Source organism: Plutella xylostella, chromosome 11 (assembly GCF_932276165.1).
Source record: "Plutella xylostella chromosome 11, ilPluXylo3.1, whole genome shotgun sequence".
In the NCBI taxonomy this organism is placed as follows: domain Eukaryota; kingdom Metazoa; phylum Arthropoda; class Insecta; order Lepidoptera; family Plutellidae; genus Plutella; species Plutella xylostella.
Genome location: NC_063991.1, coordinates 535457 through 559140, shown reverse-complemented (window position 1 = coordinate 559140; position 23684 = coordinate 535457). Strand labels below are relative to the sequence as shown.

The 23684-nt window shown below is 39.8% G+C and overlaps 1 protein-coding gene across 5 annotated transcripts in view; it reads right to left on the bottom strand.

Moving 5' to 3' along the window:
- The window catches only part of LOC105385008 (xaa-Pro aminopeptidase ApepP), a 26723-nt gene extending 3039 nt beyond the window's left edge, over positions 1-23684 (bottom strand). For 3 of the 5 annotated variants that reach the window (XM_048624142.1, XM_048624143.1, XM_048624144.1), the window contains exons 1-16: positions 23524-23684; positions 22767-22843; positions 22063-22181; positions 20992-21163; positions 20343-20443; positions 18833-18959; positions 15348-15443; positions 14647-14720; positions 12679-12816; positions 11931-12008; positions 11539-11619; positions 10697-10827; positions 10216-10368; positions 9776-9905; positions 9249-9426; positions 6572-6663 (exon numbers count right to left, since the gene is read on the bottom strand). In XM_048624142.1, coding sequence (XP_048480099.1) covers positions 6572-6663; positions 9249-9426; positions 9776-9905; positions 10216-10368; positions 10697-10827; positions 11539-11619; positions 11931-12008; positions 12679-12816; positions 14647-14720; positions 15348-15443; positions 18833-18959; positions 20343-20443; positions 20992-21163; positions 22063-22181; positions 22767-22843; positions 23524-23606 — 1830 coding nt within the window. In that variant the 5' untranslated portion in view covers positions 23607-23684. Of the gene's footprint in view, positions 1-6571; positions 6664-9248; positions 9427-9775; positions 9906-10215; positions 10369-10696; positions 10828-11538; positions 11620-11930; positions 12009-12678; positions 12817-14646; positions 14721-15347; positions 15444-18832; positions 18960-20342; positions 20444-20991; positions 21164-22062; positions 22182-22766; positions 22844-23214 lie in introns of all 5 variants that reach the window. The other 2 variants (XM_048624146.1, XM_048624145.1) reach the window with 2 other exon arrangements.

Sequence of the window (23684 nt, the reverse complement as noted above, 5' to 3'; positions counted from 1 at the left end):
GTAAGGCCCGTAATAACGTCGTCCCGAAAGACCTTGATCTAGATTCTCTGAATTCACATTTCTCTTCTACCTCTGATTTAGACTCTGCTACTAAAATCAAAACTCTTAATCATCTTTCCTCCATACCAACACCCGACTTCCCTTCATTTAATATTCGCCAATTTTCCGATTGTGATGTTGAGAAGAGTATTCTTTCCATTACTTCCAACGCTGTTGGGAGTGACAGCATTAGTCGAAATATGATAGTTCCTATACTTAACATAATCCTTCCCATCATCACACACATCCTTAACTCCTCTATTATCTCTAGTACTTTCCCCACCCTTTGGAAAGAAGCCCAAATTATCCCTCTTCCCAAAAAACACAATCCATCGTCTTTTTCCGACTATCGACCTATCTCCATTCTTCCTTTCCTCTCCAAAGTCCTTGAAAAACTTGTTCATCGCCAATTAAGTGGTTTTCTCATTCGCAACAATCTCATGAATCCCTTCCAGTCCGGCTTCCGCCCTGGCCACAGCACGGTCACTGCTCTTGTGAAAATCACTGATGATATTCGCCAGGGTATGGAAAATGGAAAACTTACTATCCTATCCCTTCTTGACTTCAGCAATGCTTTTAATACTGTCAATTTCGATATATTGCTGGGGATTCTGGGGACGACCGAATGGCGTAGTGGTTAGTGACCCTGACTACTGAGCCGAAGGTCCCGGGTTCGATTCCCGGCTGGGGCAGATATTTGTTTAAAGACAGATATTTGTACTCGGGTCTTGGGTGTTGATATTTATATTAAGTATCTATCTATCTATGTATTTGTGTAAATTTATCAGCTGTCCGACACCCATAACACAGGTTCTGCCTAGCTTGGGGTCGGTTGGCCGTGTGTTAGATGTCCCCACATATTTTATTTATTTATTTATTCTTCGTTCTCTCAACATATCTCCAACGGTGATTGGCTGGTTTCAAAGTTACTTGCACGGGCGCCAGCAACGCATCCGTATCGATGATTCATTTTCTAAATGGTGCAGTACCTCAGCTGGCGTACCGCAAGGTGGCGTGTTGTCCCCCCTCCTGTTTGCTATCTTCATTAATAGTATCTCTGAAAATCTGTCTTCTTCCTACCACCTTTATGCAGATGATCTTCAGATCTACACACATGCAGTTCCTTCTGATCTACCTCAGGCTATTTCACTAATTAACAGTGACTTGAACAGCATATCCGACTGGAGCAAACGACATGGACTTAGAGTGAATCCTACTAAAACTCAAGTCATCATATTAGGCAGTTCTAGACTCTTGTGCAATGTAGACCTTGCTCATCTCCCTTCAGTGCTTTTTGATAATGTCCAGATACAATTTGCGAGTACGGTCAAAAACCTGGGAATCTTCATCGACAATCACTTGTCTTGGGGACCACAAATTGAATCAGTCAGCCGAAAAGTGTTTGGCTCAGCTGCTTCGCTTAGGAGATTGCGTAATTTCCTTCCTACATCCACTAAGATTGCGCTTTCTCAATCTCTATTATTACCGATTCTTGACTACGCCGACGCCAGCTATCTCGATCTCACCGAGGAGCAACTTAATAAGCTTGAGCGACTTCAAAACTTTTGTATACGGTTAATATTTGGTTTACGAAAGTATGACTATCGTATAAAACTCAAGTGGCTTCCTATTCGCCTTCGACGGAATACTCATATCTTAACGCTTCTCTACAACATACTGTTTAACCCGGCATCCCCTCAATATTTAAAAGAGCGTTTTCAGTTTCGGCACTGCTCACACGATCGCACACTTCGGTCTGCTCAGAACTTGCGACTGCTAGTTCCGCCGCACAAAACTGACTTCTACGGTGACTCCTTTACGACGAAATCAGTGGTTCTCTGGAATGCTCTTCCTGAAGAAATTAGACGTGCACCATCTGTGGCCTCTTTCAAAGAAAGGGTCAAATTGCACTACCTACAGTCACTGACTAACTAGTTGAATATAATATTATGTAATGTGTCGTATTATTTATGTAAGTATATTATAGGTGTATATATATATATATATATAATATGTATAGTTATTAGATATTTATTTGTTGTTTTATTTATTTATTTAGTGTATGTACTGTTTAGGTAGTATATATTTTATGTATATAATATACTTGCACCACAACTACCTCACAATCATATAGACTTACTCTCTTCCATCCAAAGGTTGTCTGGTAGAGATTGCTATAAGCAATAAGGCCGCCTTTTTGTACTGTTTTATTTTTAAGTTTTGTTTTTTGTAATTTTTTTTTCTTGGTGCAAATAAAGTGTTTTGTATTGTATTGTATTTAGAGAGGTTTAGGGGAAGGTTAAGCTCGGCACTTATGAGAATAGAAAATTAATAATAATAGGGTCAATATTCCAATCTAAGGAGAAGAGATCATCAGCGAAGGAAGTCACAGTTCCGGCACAGATCCGAATAAAGTGATAAGTAACTATACTTTCATACATTCTCTATGAATGACACCAGGTTAGGTTTAGAAGGTCGTTGAACGTCTGTCGTAAGATAACATCAGTGGCGGATTAACCTATAAGCACGACAAGCACGTGCTTGGGGCCCCGGGCCTCCAGGGGCCCCCATCCTCTGCTGCTGTTTCATTTTATACCTACATTTTATTCATCCACAATATGTCCGATGTAATGAGTTTGCTCTGATTAAAGGGCCTACCACAGGCGTAAGTATCACCACCGTTTTGCCTGCGTAGGCCGACTTAAACACGGAATACCGTGCGTGTGGTTGGTAAAGGGCCTACCACACGCGTAAGTATTAAGTACCACAGTTTTGCCTGCGCAGGCCGGCTTGCACTGTACATGGAATACTGTGCGAATGGGTGGTAAAACTGTATACCGCGCCAACCCCGAAGAGCGGCTTGCGCATTTTTCGACATGTTTGAAATTTTAATAATTTTGCCATTCATTAGAGTATTCTCTAAATCCTTGAGTAGTTTAACATGTGAATGATTTTTTAAATTTTACAGCAATTTTTTTGTCCACTTCGATCGTGTACGGTTTGATTTTTGGGAATAGTAGGCAACTAGACTTTTTCTAGTGAAAAAATTCTAGTTGTTTGCAAACATTCAAAATATACCAGTAGAAGAAATAGTTCCTCATTGGGAAACTTGTTTCTAGTTTCCACGCCGATGATTTTGACAAAAATGAGGCTTGCGCGTACTTAGCTGTGCCGTGCATAGCATACCTATACAATGTGTTGTTTTTCGAACCCGACAAATTTTAAGGGTGTATTCTACGAATGATTTCATCGAGAAAACACTCCCATATGGGGGGTCAAATCTCAATATTCTAGAAATGGCGGCCATTTTAAAGTTTTAGATACTTACGGTCTTATTCATAAAAAGTTACGGGAGACCTATAGGCCTGCTAGGTATAAGCAAATGTCAAAAAAACTTTATTCATAAACGATCAATAGCGCTAAAGAACTCTCCAACTGATTCGTAAAACCTTGATATGCTAAAGTTGGCTGAACCCTACTATACACCTTCCGTAAACCTCCTATTGTACAAAAACATGGCGGCCGGTCAACAGCTTTATTGACGATTTGACATTTGTTGTGAGTTAATATTTGCTGAAAATAAGTTGCCATGGTAACGTAAAAATTTAAATTTTTTTTGTGGGTTTTGGCTTGGCCACTGCGCCTTTAAGCCAATGTAAACTTTTTAAAGTGCCGCGCCGTGGCTAACATAGATAATAGAGATTGATAAATGAATGAAAGTTTTCGCTATTTTTGTTTATGGTTTCGTCAGACCGGCAACTTAATAGGGTAAATGTCAAAATGTTTGGTCTGTGAAATCTATTAGCATCATCACTATAGTTATTGAAGGTTTACGGAACGATTATGAATAGAGATTTTTATGAAACCTCAAATAGGCTTAAAGTGTTCCGTAGCTACTGAGCTCAGTAAACCTACTTTAAGGTTTTTTAGGGTTCCGTAGCCAAAATGGCAAAAACGGAACCCTTATAGTTTCGTCATGTCCGTCTGTCCGTCTGTCCGTCTGTCCGTCTGTCCGTCTGTCACAGCCGATTTACTCGGAAACTATAAGTACTACAGTGATGAAATTTGATGGGAATATGTGTTGTATGAACCGCTACAAAAATATGACACTAAATAGTAAAAAAAGAATTGGGGGTGGGGCCCCCCATACATGTAACTGAGGGATGAAATTTTTTTTTTCGATGTACATACCCGTGTGGGGTATCAATAGAAAGGTCTTTTAAAATGATATAAAGTTTTCTAAAAAACATTTTTCTTAAAGTGAACGGTTTTTGAGATATCAGCTCTCAAAGTCGTAAAAAGTATGTCCCCCCCCCTCTATTTTTATAACTACGGGGTATAAAATTCTAAAAAAAATAGAGGTGATGCATGCTAATTAACTCTTTCAACGATTTTTGGTTTGATCAAAGTATCTCTTATAGTTTTTGAGATAGGTTGATTTAAAGTTTATTATATTTGCTGCTACGGAACCCTTTGTGCGCGAGCCCGACTCGCACTTGGCCGGTTTTTATGAATAAGACCGTTAGTTTTCATAAAAAAAATCTCGAAATTTAAACGCCTTACGGCCATGAAATAAAATGATTTCATCCGCATAAAGTCATCTCTATTCAATAAAAATATGCACAACTGCTTAAAAAGTTACATAAAATAAGTTACAAGCACCTAATCTAGTTTTTTTGACAAAAAAAACAGCAAATTTTACATTTACTTGAATAATTTTAAAAAAGCCCCCTTTGATTGTATTTAAGTATTTAAAAGTATTTGAAATTTATAAGCTAAACAATGATACCAAAACCGTATCTGTACGTCGAGACAGTCAAGAATTATTGAAGTTGAAGAAGAAAACACACCTAACGATTAGTTGCTTGTAACTTATTTTATGTAACTTTTTAGCAGTTGTGCATATTTTTATTGAATAGAGATGACTTTTTGCGGATGAAATCATTTTATTTCATGGCCGTAAGGCCTTTAAATCTCGAGATATGATTTTTTATGAAAACTAAGTATGTAAAACTTTAAAATGACCGCCATTTCTGGAATATTGAGATTTGACCCCACATATGGGGGTTTTTTCTCGATGAAATTACTCGTAGAATCCCCCCTTAAAGTTTGTCGGGTTCGAAAAACAACATGTATACTCTAAGGCAGCTATACTCAAACTGCGGCCCGCGGGCCGCATGTGGCCCGCGGGACCTTTATCAGTGGCCCGCGTGCCATGAGAGATAATAGTGAATATACATTCTGTGTAAAAAGTATCGGGATTATATCCATAAAACAAAAAATGATTGTTATTCATCCTAATTTATTTTGTCACCTTCAAAATTTGCTCCTTCAGAAACGATACACATAATTTTTTTTCTAATCTCAAATTACCACTTCGAGGCACTGTTTTCAATCGATAGAAGACAATAAGGAAAAATCGCCGCGAGTACTACTAAACACAACTCTGAAAACAGCGTTTAAAAAAATGTTGTGATGATTGGATAATTCGTTGGCGTATGTTTATCGTTTCTGAAGGAGCATACTTTGAAGGTGATAAAATAAATTTGGATGAATAACAAAATTTTTTTGTTTTATTGATCTAATCCCGATACTTTTTACACAGAGTAGTACACTTGTCCAAAATTAATAATCCACATGCAGATCTTCACATCCGAATCATTAAATCGTAAGAGCCTTAAAAATAACACTTGCATTTTGCACCTTGTTTGAAAGAAATAGGACTCAATATCATGTGTCACATAATCGAAAACAACCGATCTGTCAAAGATTTCTATGCGCATTATCAATTTTGGAGCACTGTATATGCATGTGTTTTTTAAATGATTACTAGCTGTTTCCGCTAGCTTCGCTTCGCCTTAAAAAGTTTTCCCGTGGGAATTCCGGGATAAAAAGTAGCCTATGTTCTTTCTCAGGGTCTAGACCATATGTATACCAAATTTCATTTAAATCCGTTAAGTAGTTTTGGCGTGAAAGAGTAACAGACAGACAGACAGACACAGTTACTTTCGTATTTATAATATTATATAATATATAGTTAGGATTCGATAGTTTACATCGCTATACATACAATAGTTTTAAAAAAATTGCTTGCGGCCCGCGACACCATGACTTAAACGAGTTTGTGGCCCTTATATAAAAAAGGTTGAGTACCAATGCTCTAAGGTGCCGTGTGATAGCTCGGCGTACCTGCGCAGTTGTAACGGTGGTGATACTTGCGCGTGTCGTAGGCCTTTAAGGCAAGCAATTTTTTTTAAATGTTTTACCTATATCCTTTTTTATAGAAAAGTTATAGGACGTTTTAGCTATTGAACTGTTTTGTCACTCTTTGTCAAGGCACCAATTGTTCTAAATTAGGGGCCTACACAGGCTTTGTGCTTAGGGCCACCGATGCTCTTAATCCGCCACTGGATAACATGGTGACAACACTGACACTGAAGAGTGTGGGTATGTTAGTCACACACATTCAGAGAGCCACAAAAACAAAATTTAATTGAGTGTGGGTACAATCATTCAAGTTGTGAAGTCTCACCCTGGGATGGTCGGAGTCTGGTGTGACCTCGATGACCTCCACCATATCCTCATGTCTGATGCCGTACTCGCCCACCTTGTAGTAACCAGGCTCTGCAACAAACAACAATATTTACTTCGGTATGCAACTTGACCCCTAGAGTACCAACCTACTTACCTATTCTTTATTTGTACACCACTTCTATTCTATTATATTCTCTGTAAGTCTGTTAAGTGCATATCCCAATAAGGTACCTATAAAGTGCCTTTCTAAGCTTGGAACAATAATCCTTCACTGCGACCTCAAACACTAGACCAGCTACCCTATTCACAGCACAAAAGTTCGCTCGTTTTGGTATGTATTCTTACGATCTAACTAAGTATATTGCGATTTGTGTCGCCTCTCGATTTCTCGACGTATTTTCTTAGATCGTTACGATACACAAACGAGCGAACTTTTGTGCTGTGAATAGGGTAAGGTAGTTAAGTTGGCAGCTTTTCTGTCGCCCACGAAAGACTCACCAATACTAAACACCATCCAACATAAACCCCCAGATCATCACTAGCAGGGTTGATGCGGTTGTGTCCCTCGTGCACGTTGAGGAAGTGCCCCACGCCGTGCCTACTGCCTATAGCTAGGCTAGATTAATAATGTTCTATTCGATGATTAATTACTAGCTAGGTACCTATCTGTTCTAGAACCTACCTACCTAGTGTTTAACCTAAACCCAATAGAATAGCTTGAAGTATTATACAGTGGGTGATAAACACAACCATACCGCGATGTAGAATGTATCCGGCAGCGCCATCTAGTGGTCACACAAGGGAAACTCACCACTCACCATCTCACCAATACTAAACACCATTCCAGTCTCAACCCCCACATCATCACTACCAGGGTTGATGTGGTTGGAAACCCAATAGAATAGCTTGAAGTATTATACAGTGGGTGATAAACACAACCATACCGCGATGTAGAATGTATCCGGCAGCGCCATCGAGTGGTCAGTCTATGGAAACTCACCAATACTAAACACCATCCCGGGCGCCACCCCCACATCATCACTACCAGGGTTGATGTGGTTGGAAACCCAATAGAAAAGCTTGAAGTATTATACAGTGGGTGATAAACACAACCATACCGCGATGTAGAACGCATCCGTCAGGGCCATCTAGTAGTCACTCTATGGAAACTCACCGATACTAAACACCATCCCAGCTTCCACCCCCACATCATCACTAGCAGCACTAATCCGATTCGGTCCTCAAGCATAGGCTTATATTTGTTTATTTTTATTTACATATAAACATTTTATTGTATAATGATAGACACAGTTACAAAGATGGACTTAAAAGTAGTAAGTATATACAGAGGCGGGCTTATTGCCAAGAAGCTTATAAGTAGTGCCGTAACTCAATGAGCTAGATATACAGTGAAACTATTAATTCATGAAATTAATGTTTGAGGAACTAAAATTTTCAGGAGCCTGGCACCATTAGAAAAGAAACATAAAAGTCATAACAATTGTTTATGGCAATTGGTGGTTGGCTGTTATTTGAATTTTCTTATTAATTATAAGGATAATCTAGATAAAAGTAACCATTTACGCATGATTGCAATTAGGAAAATGAAGAAAAATATTCGTAGTCAAGCTAGGGAAGTTATTTATCGAGTTTTTATACAATGTTTAGCGGAACATCAAGCTGGACACATTTTGTCGAATTTGGAGGATGTTTACGCTCGTAAAGCGTCTATGACGGGTATGTAACATTGTACAAATTGTAATAACTCATTTTTTATTAGTACCAACGCTTCATTTATTGATAAACCTAGGTTTAGAGCCCAAGTCGAACATTGTTTACATACCACTGATTGTAGGTTTCATCGGGTTTCAGTTGAGTCAAACCTTAAGATTTTGATCCTTGAAGATATATTTTTTGTTTACTTACTAAATTCACACTGTGTGAATTTGGGGGGCATTGTGTAACTCAAAATTATTTTTTATTTTATTTTATAGTTTTATCGGACCAGAAGGGCTAGCACGCGGCGCATTTAAGACGTGACAAAAGTTTTGCATCGCGCTCACTCACAACACACAGCCTCAAGAGCGAGCGTGACGGAGAACTTTTGTCACGTCTTATTAGCGCCCTGTGCTACAGGGCCAGCGTGCCAAAGAGGGCAAAATATAGAATATTTCTAACTCCTGGAAGAAACAGAACTGGCCGTCCAAAAAGAAAAATTGATGTCTTTACTATGTGTGCCCTTCGTCAACAGATCCAGTTTTTTATACAGTTGTAATAACGTTATCTAAATAAATATTTATTGGTTTCACTATTAGCCTTCATTTTAATTCATATTAACACCTTCTAGCTTGTATAAGAGCTTTTTTGTAGGTGGTAAGTTTTATTTAAATACATAAATAGGTAGGAAGTTCACAGGCAAAATTTCAAGTATCAAAGTCAGATATGTTTCGCTATATAGGGTTGCTACATGAAAGATAGCAGTGCCCTCATTTAATTTCAGGACTTTATAGTTTCACTGTAAGTTAGATAGGTACCTATCGGTTCTTCACACTGAATAACTATTTGTAAAGATAGTAACTATTATACGGTGGTTTATAAACACAGCCATACCGCGATGTAGAATGTATCTAGTGGTCACACTATGGAAAGTTATGCATTTACCTACTCAAACTCACCAATACTAAACACCATCCCAGGCTTCACCTCCACATCACTATCCCTAGAGACAGCATCAATCCGGTTGGGTCCCTCGTGCACGTTGAGGAAGTGCCCCACGCCGTGGCCGGTGCCGTGCGCGTAGTCCAGCCCGCGCCGCCAGAGGTGTTGACGGGCGAGGGTGTCTAATACATTGCCCTGGTGGAGAAGATGTACAAATAAATATCAACTCTATCTAGATGTATACTATACCTCAAGTGCATTGTACTCAATCAAAAACTGTCATACGGCTCGCGACCTATCACGTGAGTACCTAGGTACAAATAGAGAAATGTAACAGAGAAATGCGGCGCAAGCGAGTTACATCACTGGCTACCCCTTTGGGGATTACAGTCGTATGTTGTGAGTATGTACTATATAACATGACGGCAGGCAGGTATGCACGGGTCTCCCATAGCCGTAGAACGTAAATTTAAATGAGTTTATCGACATCGACAACGAATCCGTGTAGCCCTGCCAGGCCAATATTGACCGACAGAAGACTTACCTTAACCCCCCTAGGAAAGACTGCAGCAGCAAGTCCCAGCTGCCCCTGCAGCGCGCGAGTGAACGTGTCGCGCTGCTCCGCGCTGCAAGTTGACATGTGCCGCGTGCGAGTGATGTCTGTTGTGCCGTGTCTGTGGGAGAAAAATACCAATAAAGGCATCTTATTCATAGATTCATCATTTACTCAACGTATACTTAACTTTATGCTGGTAACATTTGGTTATTCGTAATTAATTAATTCGTAGTTTGTTAGTTATTGCATATTTGCTGTATTTGCCAAAACCTACCAAGAATTTAGGCAAATTCGGCAATAATTTTAACAACCACGCCACGTGGTCACCACCTAGCGGTTCAAGCACTGCACTTAGGTACTATCACCATGCTAATTTGCTTTCTCTGAGAATAACCTACGCCAGGCCTTCTGTACGTTATTTAACTCACTTGTAGTGCCCCCCAGAGTCCACCAGCAGCATGTCATCAGCTCCAATAACAGTCTGCTCGCCCTCACGCGATGCAATGTAGTGTAAGATGGCTGCATTAGCGCCCGCCGCGACTGACGTAGCGAAGGAGGGACCCATGTAGTCTGATTCTTCTCTGGAATAACATAAGCTGGTGAATATTTAATTTATTATCAAAGGACTTTTATTTTTCTTACCTGACTATATCTTTTTATTTGCACACCTTTTTAGTTACTCGTGTTCGGTTCGCAGGTAGGCTGGTAAAAAATGATTACCCCTACATTTATGGTCCTACGAGCCGGATATATGAACCAGCAGCTCATTTATATGCCGTATACGGCAAGGATGCTACGGATTCTCCTATCATTCGTTCAGAAATACAACATCCACCTTAAAGCCTTAACTTTACCAAGACAGAAAGATGCTTTTATACCGTAGGTAACCGTCACAATCACAATACATACGCCCTCATCTCATCCAGCTTGTCAGCCAGTTCCACTTCAGTAACTTGGACCCCGGATCGAACCTGGGACTCCGCCCAGCGCAGCGCGCGCACCACCGCCACGCCGTCCTTGATGTGCGCTGACTGGAAACCCTGAGGACAAGAATATAATAGAGAATATACCTACCTATATCTTTATTGGTCACCAAACAGAACTTAAAACAGACAAAATACAATATGGCTAAGAACCTAAGAACATTACCGATAACCTAAAAAACAAAATCAAAAACACCACAGACAGATCTACGTACACATAGTTACACGTCAAACTTATAACACCACTATTATTTTACCCCTTCTGAGTTTTTATCTTTGCAACAACGATATGCAGGTTTCCTCATGATGTTTTCCTTCACCTTAAGAGCGATGGTATACATTGTACTTAAATTCAAAGAATTCATGTCAGCACCGGGATTTGAACCCGCATCTCTGGAGTGAGTAGCGGGCGCTTACAAACACGACTGAGTTACCACGGATGTAGGCACTCTTGATATACGATGCTTGATATTTCAAATACTTAATGTTTTTTTAGTCAAACCTAAACCCGAATAATCAATACCTAAGTACGGTGGCCTGCGCCTAAAAGTATACAGCCGGAGTTTTTAAAATAGGGATCTCAAGCTCACATGCTGCTCAAGCACATCCACATAAACACCACTGCTACACACATCACACACAACACGTCCCCGGATTTATAACAGATGTAGCTGGTCCCTTCATCATCAGGGATCGCTATTTTAAAAACTCCGCCTGTATACTTTTAGGCGCAGGCCACCGTACATAGGTTCAAAATTGTATGGTTACCTTCAGTTCCACTTCATTCTTGACCATTTTCATGAGCGCGACGGGTGAGTTGGTAAAGGTTGCTATCTTATTTTTTCCATCCTGCGAACAAAAATTATTTAAAAGTTCCACCTACAAGTCATCACTACCCATCACGTCCCCACTGCTGGGGCACGGGTCTCCTTCCAATGAAGGAAGGGTTAGGCCTAGTCCACCACGCTGGCCTAGTGCGGGTTGGTGGACCCAAGCAAGCTAGTTAGTGCTGAGAGAGTTGTCAGTTAAATGGTTAACTTATTAATGTGTTGCTTAACTTCAATGATCAGTTACGATCACTGAAGCTAGCTGGACTTCACCAACAAATAGCAATGTTAAAATGGGTGACCTTATTGCTAAAAGCGATGGTAGTCACTCACGTTTTCGGCTTCTTCGTAAAGATCACGGTTGGTGTCGTTTGACAACCACCAAACAAGCTCACCCTCCTCCAGCATAGACTGCAAACAGAAACAGTGGGGTTACCACCACCGACTATTACATAGCGATAAACAATCCTTAAGCAGAATCGCTTGCTTGTCAAATCTAACGTTACTTGTATGGCGTCTGTGCAGCGATCACAGGATTCGATACCATTTTCGAAACTACACAAACATATGGAAAAAGAACAGTATCGTCAACTGTCACTGTCAAAATGTAAGGCAAATTTGTCAGTTCCAAAAGTGACATTTATTGTTTTTTCTCAGTGTTTGTGTAGATTCGAATATAGTATCGAATCCTGTGATCGCTGCACTGATAGATGTTTGACAGGCGAGCGACGGACGGTGATTGTGGATTGTTAATTGCTCGGTGGTGGTATCGCCGTAAAACGAAGCACGTGGGACACCCACTAGGTACAAGTGTGGTCACAGTCGATTGTCTCGCCCAACCATACATCACTTAATCGCGGGACAATAGACTGTTGATTAACCGTTCAGAATCTGTAAAATTATAGAGCTTCCACTATGTTATTGCATTTTTGACGTTTCCGTATGTCTGGTAAGTAAAGTTGGTTTTCCTTTGCAAACATCAAATATGTATGGGATTTCGAATGTCAAAAACCAATAATATAATGGACAGATATTATATAATATAGTAGGTAAGTATCTAGTCAAGTTTTTTTTTACTCACAGCGTATGTATATATGTACATGTTAATATTTCTGTAGTCCAACACGAATGGATCATCAACGCCCTCCGCGGCCAGATGTTGAATTACGTCGGGGGCCAGCTCGCCTTGTGACCAGAACAGGATTACGTTGTCTTCAGTCTGAAAATATTGCGATAGGCACTTATTCAATTTTATAAAGTTGCGTACATACTGGCCAAACGAACGCCAACGAACGGGTTTTGTTGACCTTTGCTGCTGCAATCTGCCCTGTATTATGTATGATTTATAAATATTCATCGTTGGGCGTTCGTTGGGCCGGTCTGTACCCAGCTTTACAGTGCATCCTAGAATGCTGAAAGATCGCATCCGCAACGAAGTCATCCGACAGAAAACTAAAGTCACCGACATCAATATAGTCCAGTCAAGGAATGAGGTGTAGAGTGCGTGAGCAGGTAACTAAGACATTCCTTCAGAAACTTGTTCAGGGGGCTTAGGTTGTTAACATATCAAAAGTCCTGACTCCTATGTGATGAGCGGGGGGGAGGAAGGGGGGGTAAAGGTACGAATTTTTGCCGCCACATCACTCCCCCACCGAGACCGGAGGGCGATAGTCTTCAGTGCAGCCGAGAGTCTTGATTGCCAGCCAGTGCCGCGTAGTCCGCAGTGAGTCGGGACTGTGAGTGCGGTGAGGAGTCCCCAGTGAGTCGGGGTGATGCTGCAGTGGCGATGTCCACGGTGAGTCGGGATGAGCCTGCAGTGGAGCATGGTGGCAGAGTGCTGCGTCGACCAGGAGAGGATGGCTCTGCTTGCTGACCGGCCGAAGTGCAGTGGTGCTGTGCCAAGTTGCTGGTGTGGGTCGAGGGTGTGACCAGGCCTGCGCGTTCGCTGCATGCTGGTGGCCATGATGCCCTTTGAGACCGGATGCTGGCTGGTTGGCTCCAGGGGCTGCTTGCTGAGAGTTCTGCTGCACGGCTGTTGAGGTGAGGAGAGAAAGTCGATGGAAGATGGCGTGGAGGCTGCTCTGCGGGTCTTCAGAAGGCTGCGCTGATGTTCTTCACGGGGTCACCACTATGGCACTATGGAGATGCTGGAGGTGGTAGAGCATCCCCATGCAAAGGGAGGATCCTCCGACCAGGCCGGGTGGTGTGGCCTGGCGGGCAGCTGCCCCACGGTTAGCGTTGGGGATTTCTATATATTGCAGAGTAGGTGAGAAACTTCGAATGCGCGATGTAGGATTTTCATAGTAATTTCCAATTTCGTAGTTCCCATACATCTTCTCTGTATTGCGTTCCGAGCGCCATCTGTTGATCTTCGTCTGAACTAGTGGCTAGGAGTCCGCCACAGATATAAAAGTTTTAGATAATTTTAGGAACTCAATTTTATTAGATAAAAATATTTCTCTCCGATGCACCGTTTTTGAGATATAAGCGAAAAACAAAAAATTCATACCTTTAACCCCCCCTCTTCCCCCCCGCTCATCACCTAGGAGTCAGGACTTTTGGTATGTTAAAAACCTAAGCCCCCTGAACAAGTTTCTGAAGGAATCGTTTAGTTACCTGATCACGCACTCTATTCTATACCTCATTTTGAGTCATTTATTGACTGGACTAATAGCTCACCCAGTTAGTAAGCGTGGGCTGGTCAATTTTTCATACATAACATAGCTCCAATTTCACAATAGTCGGTTAAATAGTAACCAGGTATTGATCAATTATACGTCATCTCCATACTAAATTCTTGACATATGTGTCAAAAGTCAACCAATAATGCCTGGTTATGCTCTAGCCCACTATGGCGAAATTGGCACTTAGTGTAGTTAACTGCATATTTGTAGTTAGTTAAAGTAGCATGGTTAGTGCATAACTGCATAGTTTGCGGTGGACGATGTATGAAAAAGTGGCTCAACTATGCGAACTAACTTAGCTTAGCCGGCAGTGGACGTTCACAGTAAAAAACAGACTTTAGTTAGTTAATAACTAAGCAACTTACGTCCACTCGTATGATGAGATACGCGAAGAACACCGGGTTGTAGGGGATGTCTGAGCCACGGAGGTTCAGCGTGTCTGGACAAAAAGCAAAGTCCCAATGTCATACAGTCGCTTTAAGCAGCGTACAGACCGGCCAAACGAACTCCAACGAACGGGTTTCGTTGACCTTCGTTGCTGCAATCTGCCCTGCATTATGTATGATAAATATCCATAATTGGGCGTTCGTTCGGCGTTCGTTGGGCCGGTCTGTACGGAGCTTAAAGCGATAAGACCGCCATTTGTACCTAATATGTGTTAGAGTAGGTTTCTTGTAATTTTGTCCATGTTTTTTGTGCACAAATTAAGGATCTTATCTTATATTACAGTCATACCATCGCTCTTACGGTGACGGAAAACATCGTGAGGAAACCTGCACATCTAAATATGTGTGTACCCACATTGGACCAGTGTGGCAGGAAATATAGAAATAGAATCGAATAGAACATAACTTAATACACCATAGAATAGAATAGATTTATTTATTATTATTTTTTTATTGTTTAAAAGAGTTTCGTATATTTACTTTAGTTTTCCACCAACCAAGGGTTGGCTGAAAGAAATTGCTTTATGTACTTTTCCTGTCTTATTGTTTTTGTATGTGTATGTTTTGTGTATACAATAAAGTATCTATAAATAAATAAATAGAATAAAATGGTAGCTTACACGCAACATCATCCAGAGCTGTTATAAGCAAGGCTTTGGCTCCTCTATTCCTAATCTGTGTCATCAAATCGGATATCTTGTCACTGGCTCGCCTTCCTGGTAAGAAAGACGTTGGTAGGTATAAGGTTTAGCTATTTGGTAGGTATGTTTATTAAAAGCTAATAATACACTTGACAGCAATGGATAAGTTCCACTTACAAAATGCCGACACCAAAATGTTTTTCACAATAGGGAATATGCGTAATTTTTTTTTATACTTTTATTGGATAGTTTTACATCACTTTATTATAGTAAAAAAAAATTCAACCAGTGTTGCCAGTGGCAGATAGTCAAATATAACACGAATCAGATCAAAAAGTAACATTTTCCCGAGAAAAGTAACATGACCTTTTTAAATAAGGAAAACGACACAATACTTATTATGGCAGTTTATTATACATAAAGTAAAATAATGTTCTTTTCCTATTCGGTAAAATTAAAAAAAAAAAAACATACAGTCAATGTCAGTCAAAACTTATTTTAGTTGCAAACACGACTTGTTATTAAATTACTGATTCCATACTCATTTATTTTTATTGGGTTAAAATAATAAATGCAACATTTACTTAACAAATCACAACGCAAATTACAAAAAAAAATAACAACGACACATATGTAGGTACTTTGAAAAAACTACCGACTGATCGATTCGCTGCTAGTCAGACAGAACTCACTTGTTCGCACGCCAAGAAACCGGGATGGAAGATTGCGAAATACACTCGACTCACGCGAGTGAGTGAATATGCGGCACGATGAAGTTGAAAGATTTTCACACCGTTAGTCAATTCACAAAATCAAGTACAAGCCAACGTAACAAAACAAAAAAATGTACGCAAATATAACATTTTGAGTCGTGTAACATGGAGGTAACACAAGAGGGTCAAAAGTAACGTAAGATGTTACTTTTGTAACATTCTGGCAACGCTGAATTCAACGCCAAAATAAGTAATTTAAGGTATTTTAAAGAAAGTTAAAAAATTACAACCATCACGACCACTTTGAAATTCCCGTCAGGATGGCGGGCTGTCGTGACGTCATAATCGTTTAATTTCACGGCTCAGAATAATGAGTCCCGTCAGTCGGCATAGATTTTTTACCTAATCAATTAATCACAGAGTACTTTTGTATTTTCAACAAACCAATGTTGTCATGGTAACAAACGAAAAAGGAAGTGTATAAAGTGTGATCAGTGGCTGTTTTGTAATGGTAATAAAGTGTGACCAGTGGCTGTTTTGTAATGGCAGCTCGTAAATAGCTGCTAGTAGCTCTTTTGAAATGGGAGCGCGCAAACCAGAGGACCTTTGTACACAATATTACGCTATTATGGCAATATGAATATAAAGTAATATTTGTATTGTATGTAAGTACTTACTGTAACTTTGGTTCTCAGTAAGAGAGACTAGGGTTAGTGGGTCATTCTATTCTATTATCTGTGGGGGTGTAAGAACCTGCACCTGGCTCTCTTGAATGGAACCATTGTGCATATCTCAAAGGTCTAAACCCCCTTATCTAAACTATGGAATAATAGTATAAAAAATATATGCATATTCCCTAATATTTGGGCACACGGCTCTCGACTTTTCAATAGTCTTTGCTGTCCTTTTCCGCAGCCGGCCACAGTTTACTCGTTCATACTGCGTAATAAATTTAATGTGTCCAGTTCTTCTGATTACGAGAATTCTTCCATAATTCAATTTAGAAAAAAATAACAACTTTTGAAATATACTAACGACTGCCATTATAACCTAAAAGTAGAAAGAGCAACTTGTGTCATGTTCATGTCATAATACTTACAATACAAATTTAATTTTATTGTGTTGCAATATGGAGCATATTTTAGTGGCTCGTTGACTGGCGAATGGCTGTTTACGCCTCATTACAATAGAACAACTAGTGACAGTCCATACACTACCAACAAAAAATATAAAAAGTCCTAAACTTTGCAAACAAACAAGCATATCAAACAAGAAGTGGAGAGGTTATAGGAGGCTAGGATCTATTGGAAGAATTTTTATGTGATCCATCGTATCTGATCACAACGAGCATCACAAATACTCGGTGACATTAACATTTCTTTGTTTACACTTGACATTTATTTAACTATACGCAAACGCAAAGAAGTTATTATTCTGAGATTGATATATAAAGAATTATGACGTCACATCCGCCCTAAGAAAATGGGTGACGTTTCTCGGAAGTTAGAATTTACCGAAGTTTTTTTGTACTTTTCAACTTCATTTACCTACTTGCTCAAAAATAAATTATAATCAAAAATAATGATGGAGTCGTAGTTATGAAACAACAAAGTTTATTATAAATAATATTTGACCTTTATTTGAACCACTTGCATATTCCCTATTAGGTAACTACTTAATTTAAAATTGTAACAAAATAGTAACATAACTATTTATTTCATAATATTCCGATGGGCTGTTAGATGTAGTTAGTTACTTTAACATTGCAGACGGTGATAGCTAGCTTTTTCCATTTATAATAATTTGTATGTTACGTCTCACACACGGCCATCCGACCACAAGCTAGGCAGAGCCTGTAATAATGGGTATCGGACAGCTGATAATTATATCTACACAGATACATAGATATAGGCCGGTCGGCAAGCACAGAGAAAATCGAACGTTGACCATTGCATCTCATATCATCATCATCATCATCCGGCCATCAAGGTAACAGTGCGAGCGTGAGGGCACTATTACTGTTCGCGTGCGACAGAGACAAATAAATATAAAAATTGCAATGCCAGTTTTTCGCTGTGCTTCGCGATCGTGCTTTAGATACACTCATATTATACCGGGTGTTGCAAAAAGGGTATACCTACTAAGCCGAAAGGCGGGGTCATTCAGAACAACATATTTCTACGAGTTTTCCCTTTCACCTTAGTATACCTATACCCTTTTTGCAACACCCTGTATACACTAACCAGTATACTCCACTCCCAGAGGCACCGGTGAGTGGAAGCGCGGGGGGAGCTCCCCGAAGCTTTTCCTGGCGGCGTCCACGAGCGACGTGCGCAGAAGCATGTAGCTGAATAGTTACCTACATATTATACAGGGTGCCCAGTATGAACCTGAATAGTAACATAATATACAGGGTGTTGCAAAAAGGGTTTGTTACTAAGCCAAAAGGCATTAGGGTCATTCTGAAAAACTGTTGTCCTACGAGTTTTGCCTTTCGGCTCAGTTTACCTACCTTTTTGGCAACACCCTGTATATCTACATACTCACCAGGATACTCCACCCCCAGTGGCACCAGCGGGTGGAATACATACATACCTAATATTATACAGGGTGTTACAAAAAGGGTAAAAAGCATACTAAGCCGAAAGGCGGTGACTCTGGGGGTCATTGTGAACAAATTTTGTTCTACGAGTTTTGCCTTTCGTATACCTATACCTACCCTATTTACAACACCCTGTATATCACACTAACCAGTGTACTCCACCCCCAGAGGCACCAGTGAGTGGAAGCGCGGGGGGAGCTCCCCGAAGCTTTTCCTGGCGGAGTCCACGAGCGACGTGCCCAGTAGAATGAAGCTGTCTCCTGTGGCTAGAGCTGACTGGAATGGGTGAGGGAGTTAATATCGGTTCACAAGAAACTTAGGTATGAGAAAACTTTTAGAATGTAGAAGTTTATTGAGAAAACTTTTAGAATGTAGAAGTTTATGACGTTTCCGCCAAAAATTGCCGTTTCTAGCGTTTTTTACATATGCTTCTTCATTCTAGGTACTGGGTATTGGGAGGTAGGTTCTAAATTTTTTTATTACCATGAAGATGGTGTGAAACGTGGTAGTTTTGGGGTTGCCAACCAAAAAAAAGTTATGTTTATACTAGTGATGCCACGAATATTCGGCAACTATTCGGTATTCGGCCTATTCGGCCAGTTTTTTCAGTATTCGGTATTCGGCCGAATAGTGCGTACTATTCGGGCCGAATAACGAATAGTAAATCATGTAAAAAATTACTTGTTATTTTAATCAAAATTGTGTATTTTATTTCCAAATCACCACATTTTAGTACTTAAAATTAATCAGTAGTAAGTTGTGCTGGATAAAAACGATCATTTCAGCATTTTTTGGTAGCCCACGATTGCGCTTTTCATTGTAACCATCCTCAGAAAATAACCTCTCACTATAAACGCAACTTCCAGGTGAAGAAAGAGAATTTTTTGCAAATTTCAAAAGGTTTGGGTATTGTTTTTTGTTTGCTGACCACCACTTGTAAGGATCGGCCATCCGATCTAGGCGAACTATTATCAAATAAAAATTCAACTCGTTTGCCACAGCATTCTGCCTCCTAACAATTAGCATTTCTCATATAATCTGTAGCGAACGAGCAGTTCCAGGAAGAAAAAAAAACTAGTTGTAGCGCCGAATATTCGGCGGCAGAATATTCGGCGCTTCGGCCGGCAGCGTCGCCGAATATTCGGTATTCGGTATTCGGCCAATTCACTATTCGTGGCAACACTAGTTTATACACATACTTGGCAAGTGGTTGTCTTAGATAACAATATACGAACAAGATGATGTGAAACATATTTATAAAAAACGAAGCAAAAAGGCATTTTGTTAACTGTTAAACCGTTTTAAGTCCAACCTATTGAAAACCAATGAATAAAATCACCGATAATCTAACTAAATGGACTAACTAATTCAAAATAAGACTAATCTTCTTACTGAAGTATAGTTAGGTACAGTCAGCTGCATAAGTAGCTATACACTTTCGAACCTTGTCAATCTAACAAACCGCCTATCCATTCATTGAAGCATTGACGGTTCGTCAGTTTGACAAGGTACAGAAGTGTATAACAACTCATGCAGCTGACTGTACCTACTTCAAAATAAGAAAAAGCTTTGTTTTTGTATGTGGCACACAATCTTGTACGAATATTGTTAATCTAAGACTCCATCTAGTTCGTACATTATATATCAAAAACAACTGACCTCCAGCTCGCTCCACTCGGCTGAGGTGACGGTGGTGGGGTGCAGCCCTATGATGGGGTGTCCCGGCATCGTTAACAGCCATTGCGCGAGCGTTATGTTGTCTGTAAGAATAATAATATTAAAATGTTTAGCAATAATGTAATAACATTAACCCCCTTATTCATAGAAAAGTGACAGAACATTTTGGCTATTAAACTGTTCTGTTTAAGAGCTAATAAAATTGTTCTTTGAGAGAGAGGGACAAAACAGTTCAATAGCAAAACGTTTAGTAACTTTTTCTATGAATAAGGGGGTAAAACAGTACATTTACGAGCAATTAAAGTTAGTTAGTGCCAGTGAGAAAAGCACGAAATTACTTCTAAACGGAAAAGAAACGAACAATATCGCTCTCACGGTGAAGGAAAACATCGTGAGGAAGCCTGCTTAATAGTTATTTAGATTTAGCACATCTAGATAGTTAGGTGAACCCACCAACCCGCAGTGGACCAGCGTGGTGGGAAATGGTCCAAGCTTAAGGAAAGCAGTTTATATAGACTTTGGGGATATGCACAAAGGTTCCACTCAAGAAAGCCAGACAAACGCACTGAGAATAGAACCTACATAATAATTGCCTGGCTGTAAAGACACAGCCAACATTCTCCCTTCTTACCCTGTGTCATCAGCGTCCACAGTTCCGTGTCCACTTGCTGGTGAAACAGCTCGGTGTATCTCTTGTCAGTCCACACCAGGGCGTCAGTCGCTGTCACCACCGCCGTGCCAGACGGGACGGAGAGGCCACAGATCCACTGGAAGCGGGCATCCGCTTCCGATAGGTAGGTTGACTGGAAGAGACGTCTGTAGGTTTAGGCCGGAGATAGTGGTTTTGATGTGTTTGTGTCTATGATCATCTTCTATGGAGTCTATGAGTCTATGGTTACCTCTTGTCACGCTAACTGATAAACACGTATACAAATGTAATGTAAGTATGTATTATTATTTATAATTAACTAGCTGTCCCCGCGAGCTTCGCTTCGCCTTAAAAAGATTTTCCGTTGGAATTCCGGGATAAAAAGTAGCCTATGTTCTTTCTCAGGGTCTAGACCATATATATACCAAATTTCATTCAAATCCGTTCAGTAGTTTTGGCGTGAAAGAGTAACAGACAGACAGACAGACAGACAGACAGACAGACAGACAGACACAGTTACTTTCGTTACACGTTTCGTTCACAGTTAGTTTTTATAATATTAGGATAGTTAGGATTGCTAACCCGCAAATACTTTAGGTTTACTTGTCTAAGGTTTAGAAGTTTGGATAAAAAAAATTATAACCTACCCAGTAGGGTACTTACTTACCCAAGTTTCAAAACCCTCGACGTTCAAAACTAAAAGTCGCGTAACGTGTGAAGGGCTAAGCCGATATTTATAAAACATGGGGGATAACATTGCCTATGATCCAAAAAATACAAATCGAAGATCGGTTCAGCCATTTGGGAGCTACCCTACCACAGACAGATAGTAGGTACAAACACAGACACTTGCCTGAATTACTAGGTACTAGCCTAGTGCAAACTTGCAACAAGAGAACAAAGCCTAAGTACTTAATCCTTTATAACTAAGACTCATGGGCATTATATGACCATTGACCATCATATTTTTTTTCCTTTATCCCATCGTCGGAAAGTCCTAAACAAATAAAATATTTGAAATTACTTCGCCTTATTAAAAAGAGCTATACTCACCCGGTGCGCATCAGCATTAGGTACGATGTACGCGGCGAGGACGGAACTGCTCATGATTTCACGCGCGGTCGCCACGCGCTCCCGTGTGGCCACCTTGACGATGGGATATGATGGCGCGGCTGGAAATAATCATAATAGAATAGAATAGAATACTCTTTATTTTGCACCATTAAAGACACATTACAATTCACAACTTCTATACATAAAATAGTACAAAAAAGGCGGCCTTAAAATAATACTTAGTTAATTCATGTAAAAACGTAAAGGGAGCGGTGGTAGCTCAGTCGGGTAAGCGCCCGCTTCTCACGCCAGAGATGCGGATTCGAATCGCAGCGCTGACATGTACCAGTGAGTTCTTTGAATTTAAGCACAATGTATACTATTGACAAAATGATTGTAAAATTTTACGTCGATTAAAAATATTTCATTAAGTATATAAGTAGATGAGAGAGGGAGAGGCCTATGTCCAGCAGTGGATGATTATTGGCTGATGATGATGATGATATAAGTAGAATGATATTCAATGTGTATATTGTATATACCTACAGTCATATAGGTATTAACACCTCATACCCAAATAGTTACTAATATCTGCCTTTTAACAAACAAATACCTTCCCCGGCGGGGCTCGAACCCGGGACCTTCGGCATAGCAGTCAGGGTCACTAACCACTACACACGTCAAATACGTATTTAGTTACGTACCATAGTCAGGTTCGGCCCAGCCATGGTAGTACTCGCTAAGGTCAGGCGAGTGCGCTACTAGTGAGGTAGGTAGAATGCTGAAAAATTACAGATGATATTATTTATTTATTTATTTTATAATACTTATTTATTTACTTAAAACAGAATAAAATGTGATCTACGACTAATCAACCTAAACTAAAATAGTACATTAAGGTAGGTAGTTTTATAATATCTTAATATTTATAGGTACTACATTAGTTACTTAAATTATACCTATCTAAATACCTACAATAAAAGTCAATCAGCTATACAAAATATCTGTGTTTAAATAATTATTCGCTCTGGCCGAGAATCGAATCCGCGACCGTCATTACGTAATTAAGGAATATTCATAGCATGTAACTTAGTATTTTAACACAGATATTTTGTATAACTACTAAAAAAAAATAGGTAGGTATTAACTCACCATAACAATACAAAATGCCCCCAAAATACATCCATATTTTTGGTTGCAACCCTTCAACGGTCAAAAACTTTACCTACACGAATACACAGTAGTTATAGATAGAACAAACACAATTTATACATTTTCCACGGCTTAAAACAACACGAAAATTACCACTACTCACGTAGGATGTATTACTCAACAAACGTAAGTACCTAACAATAGATTTAGGTATTCAATTGAGTTACCTACGTAAAATCAGACATTTTGTGATATTTGCGACGTTCGGGTCGCATGAAGTTAAACACTGACATTGATTTTTATTTATACCATCGTACATTTATTTTTTCATCCCCCCATAACTTTTTAATGTTTTCGCCCCACCCGAAAATCTCCCTCCTTTTTTCTGACATCTGTCACTTGCACGTCAGTCGCCTGACTTCCGGTGCTGCCACACTTTACCGTTTCTCGATTCTTATAATCGAATCGAA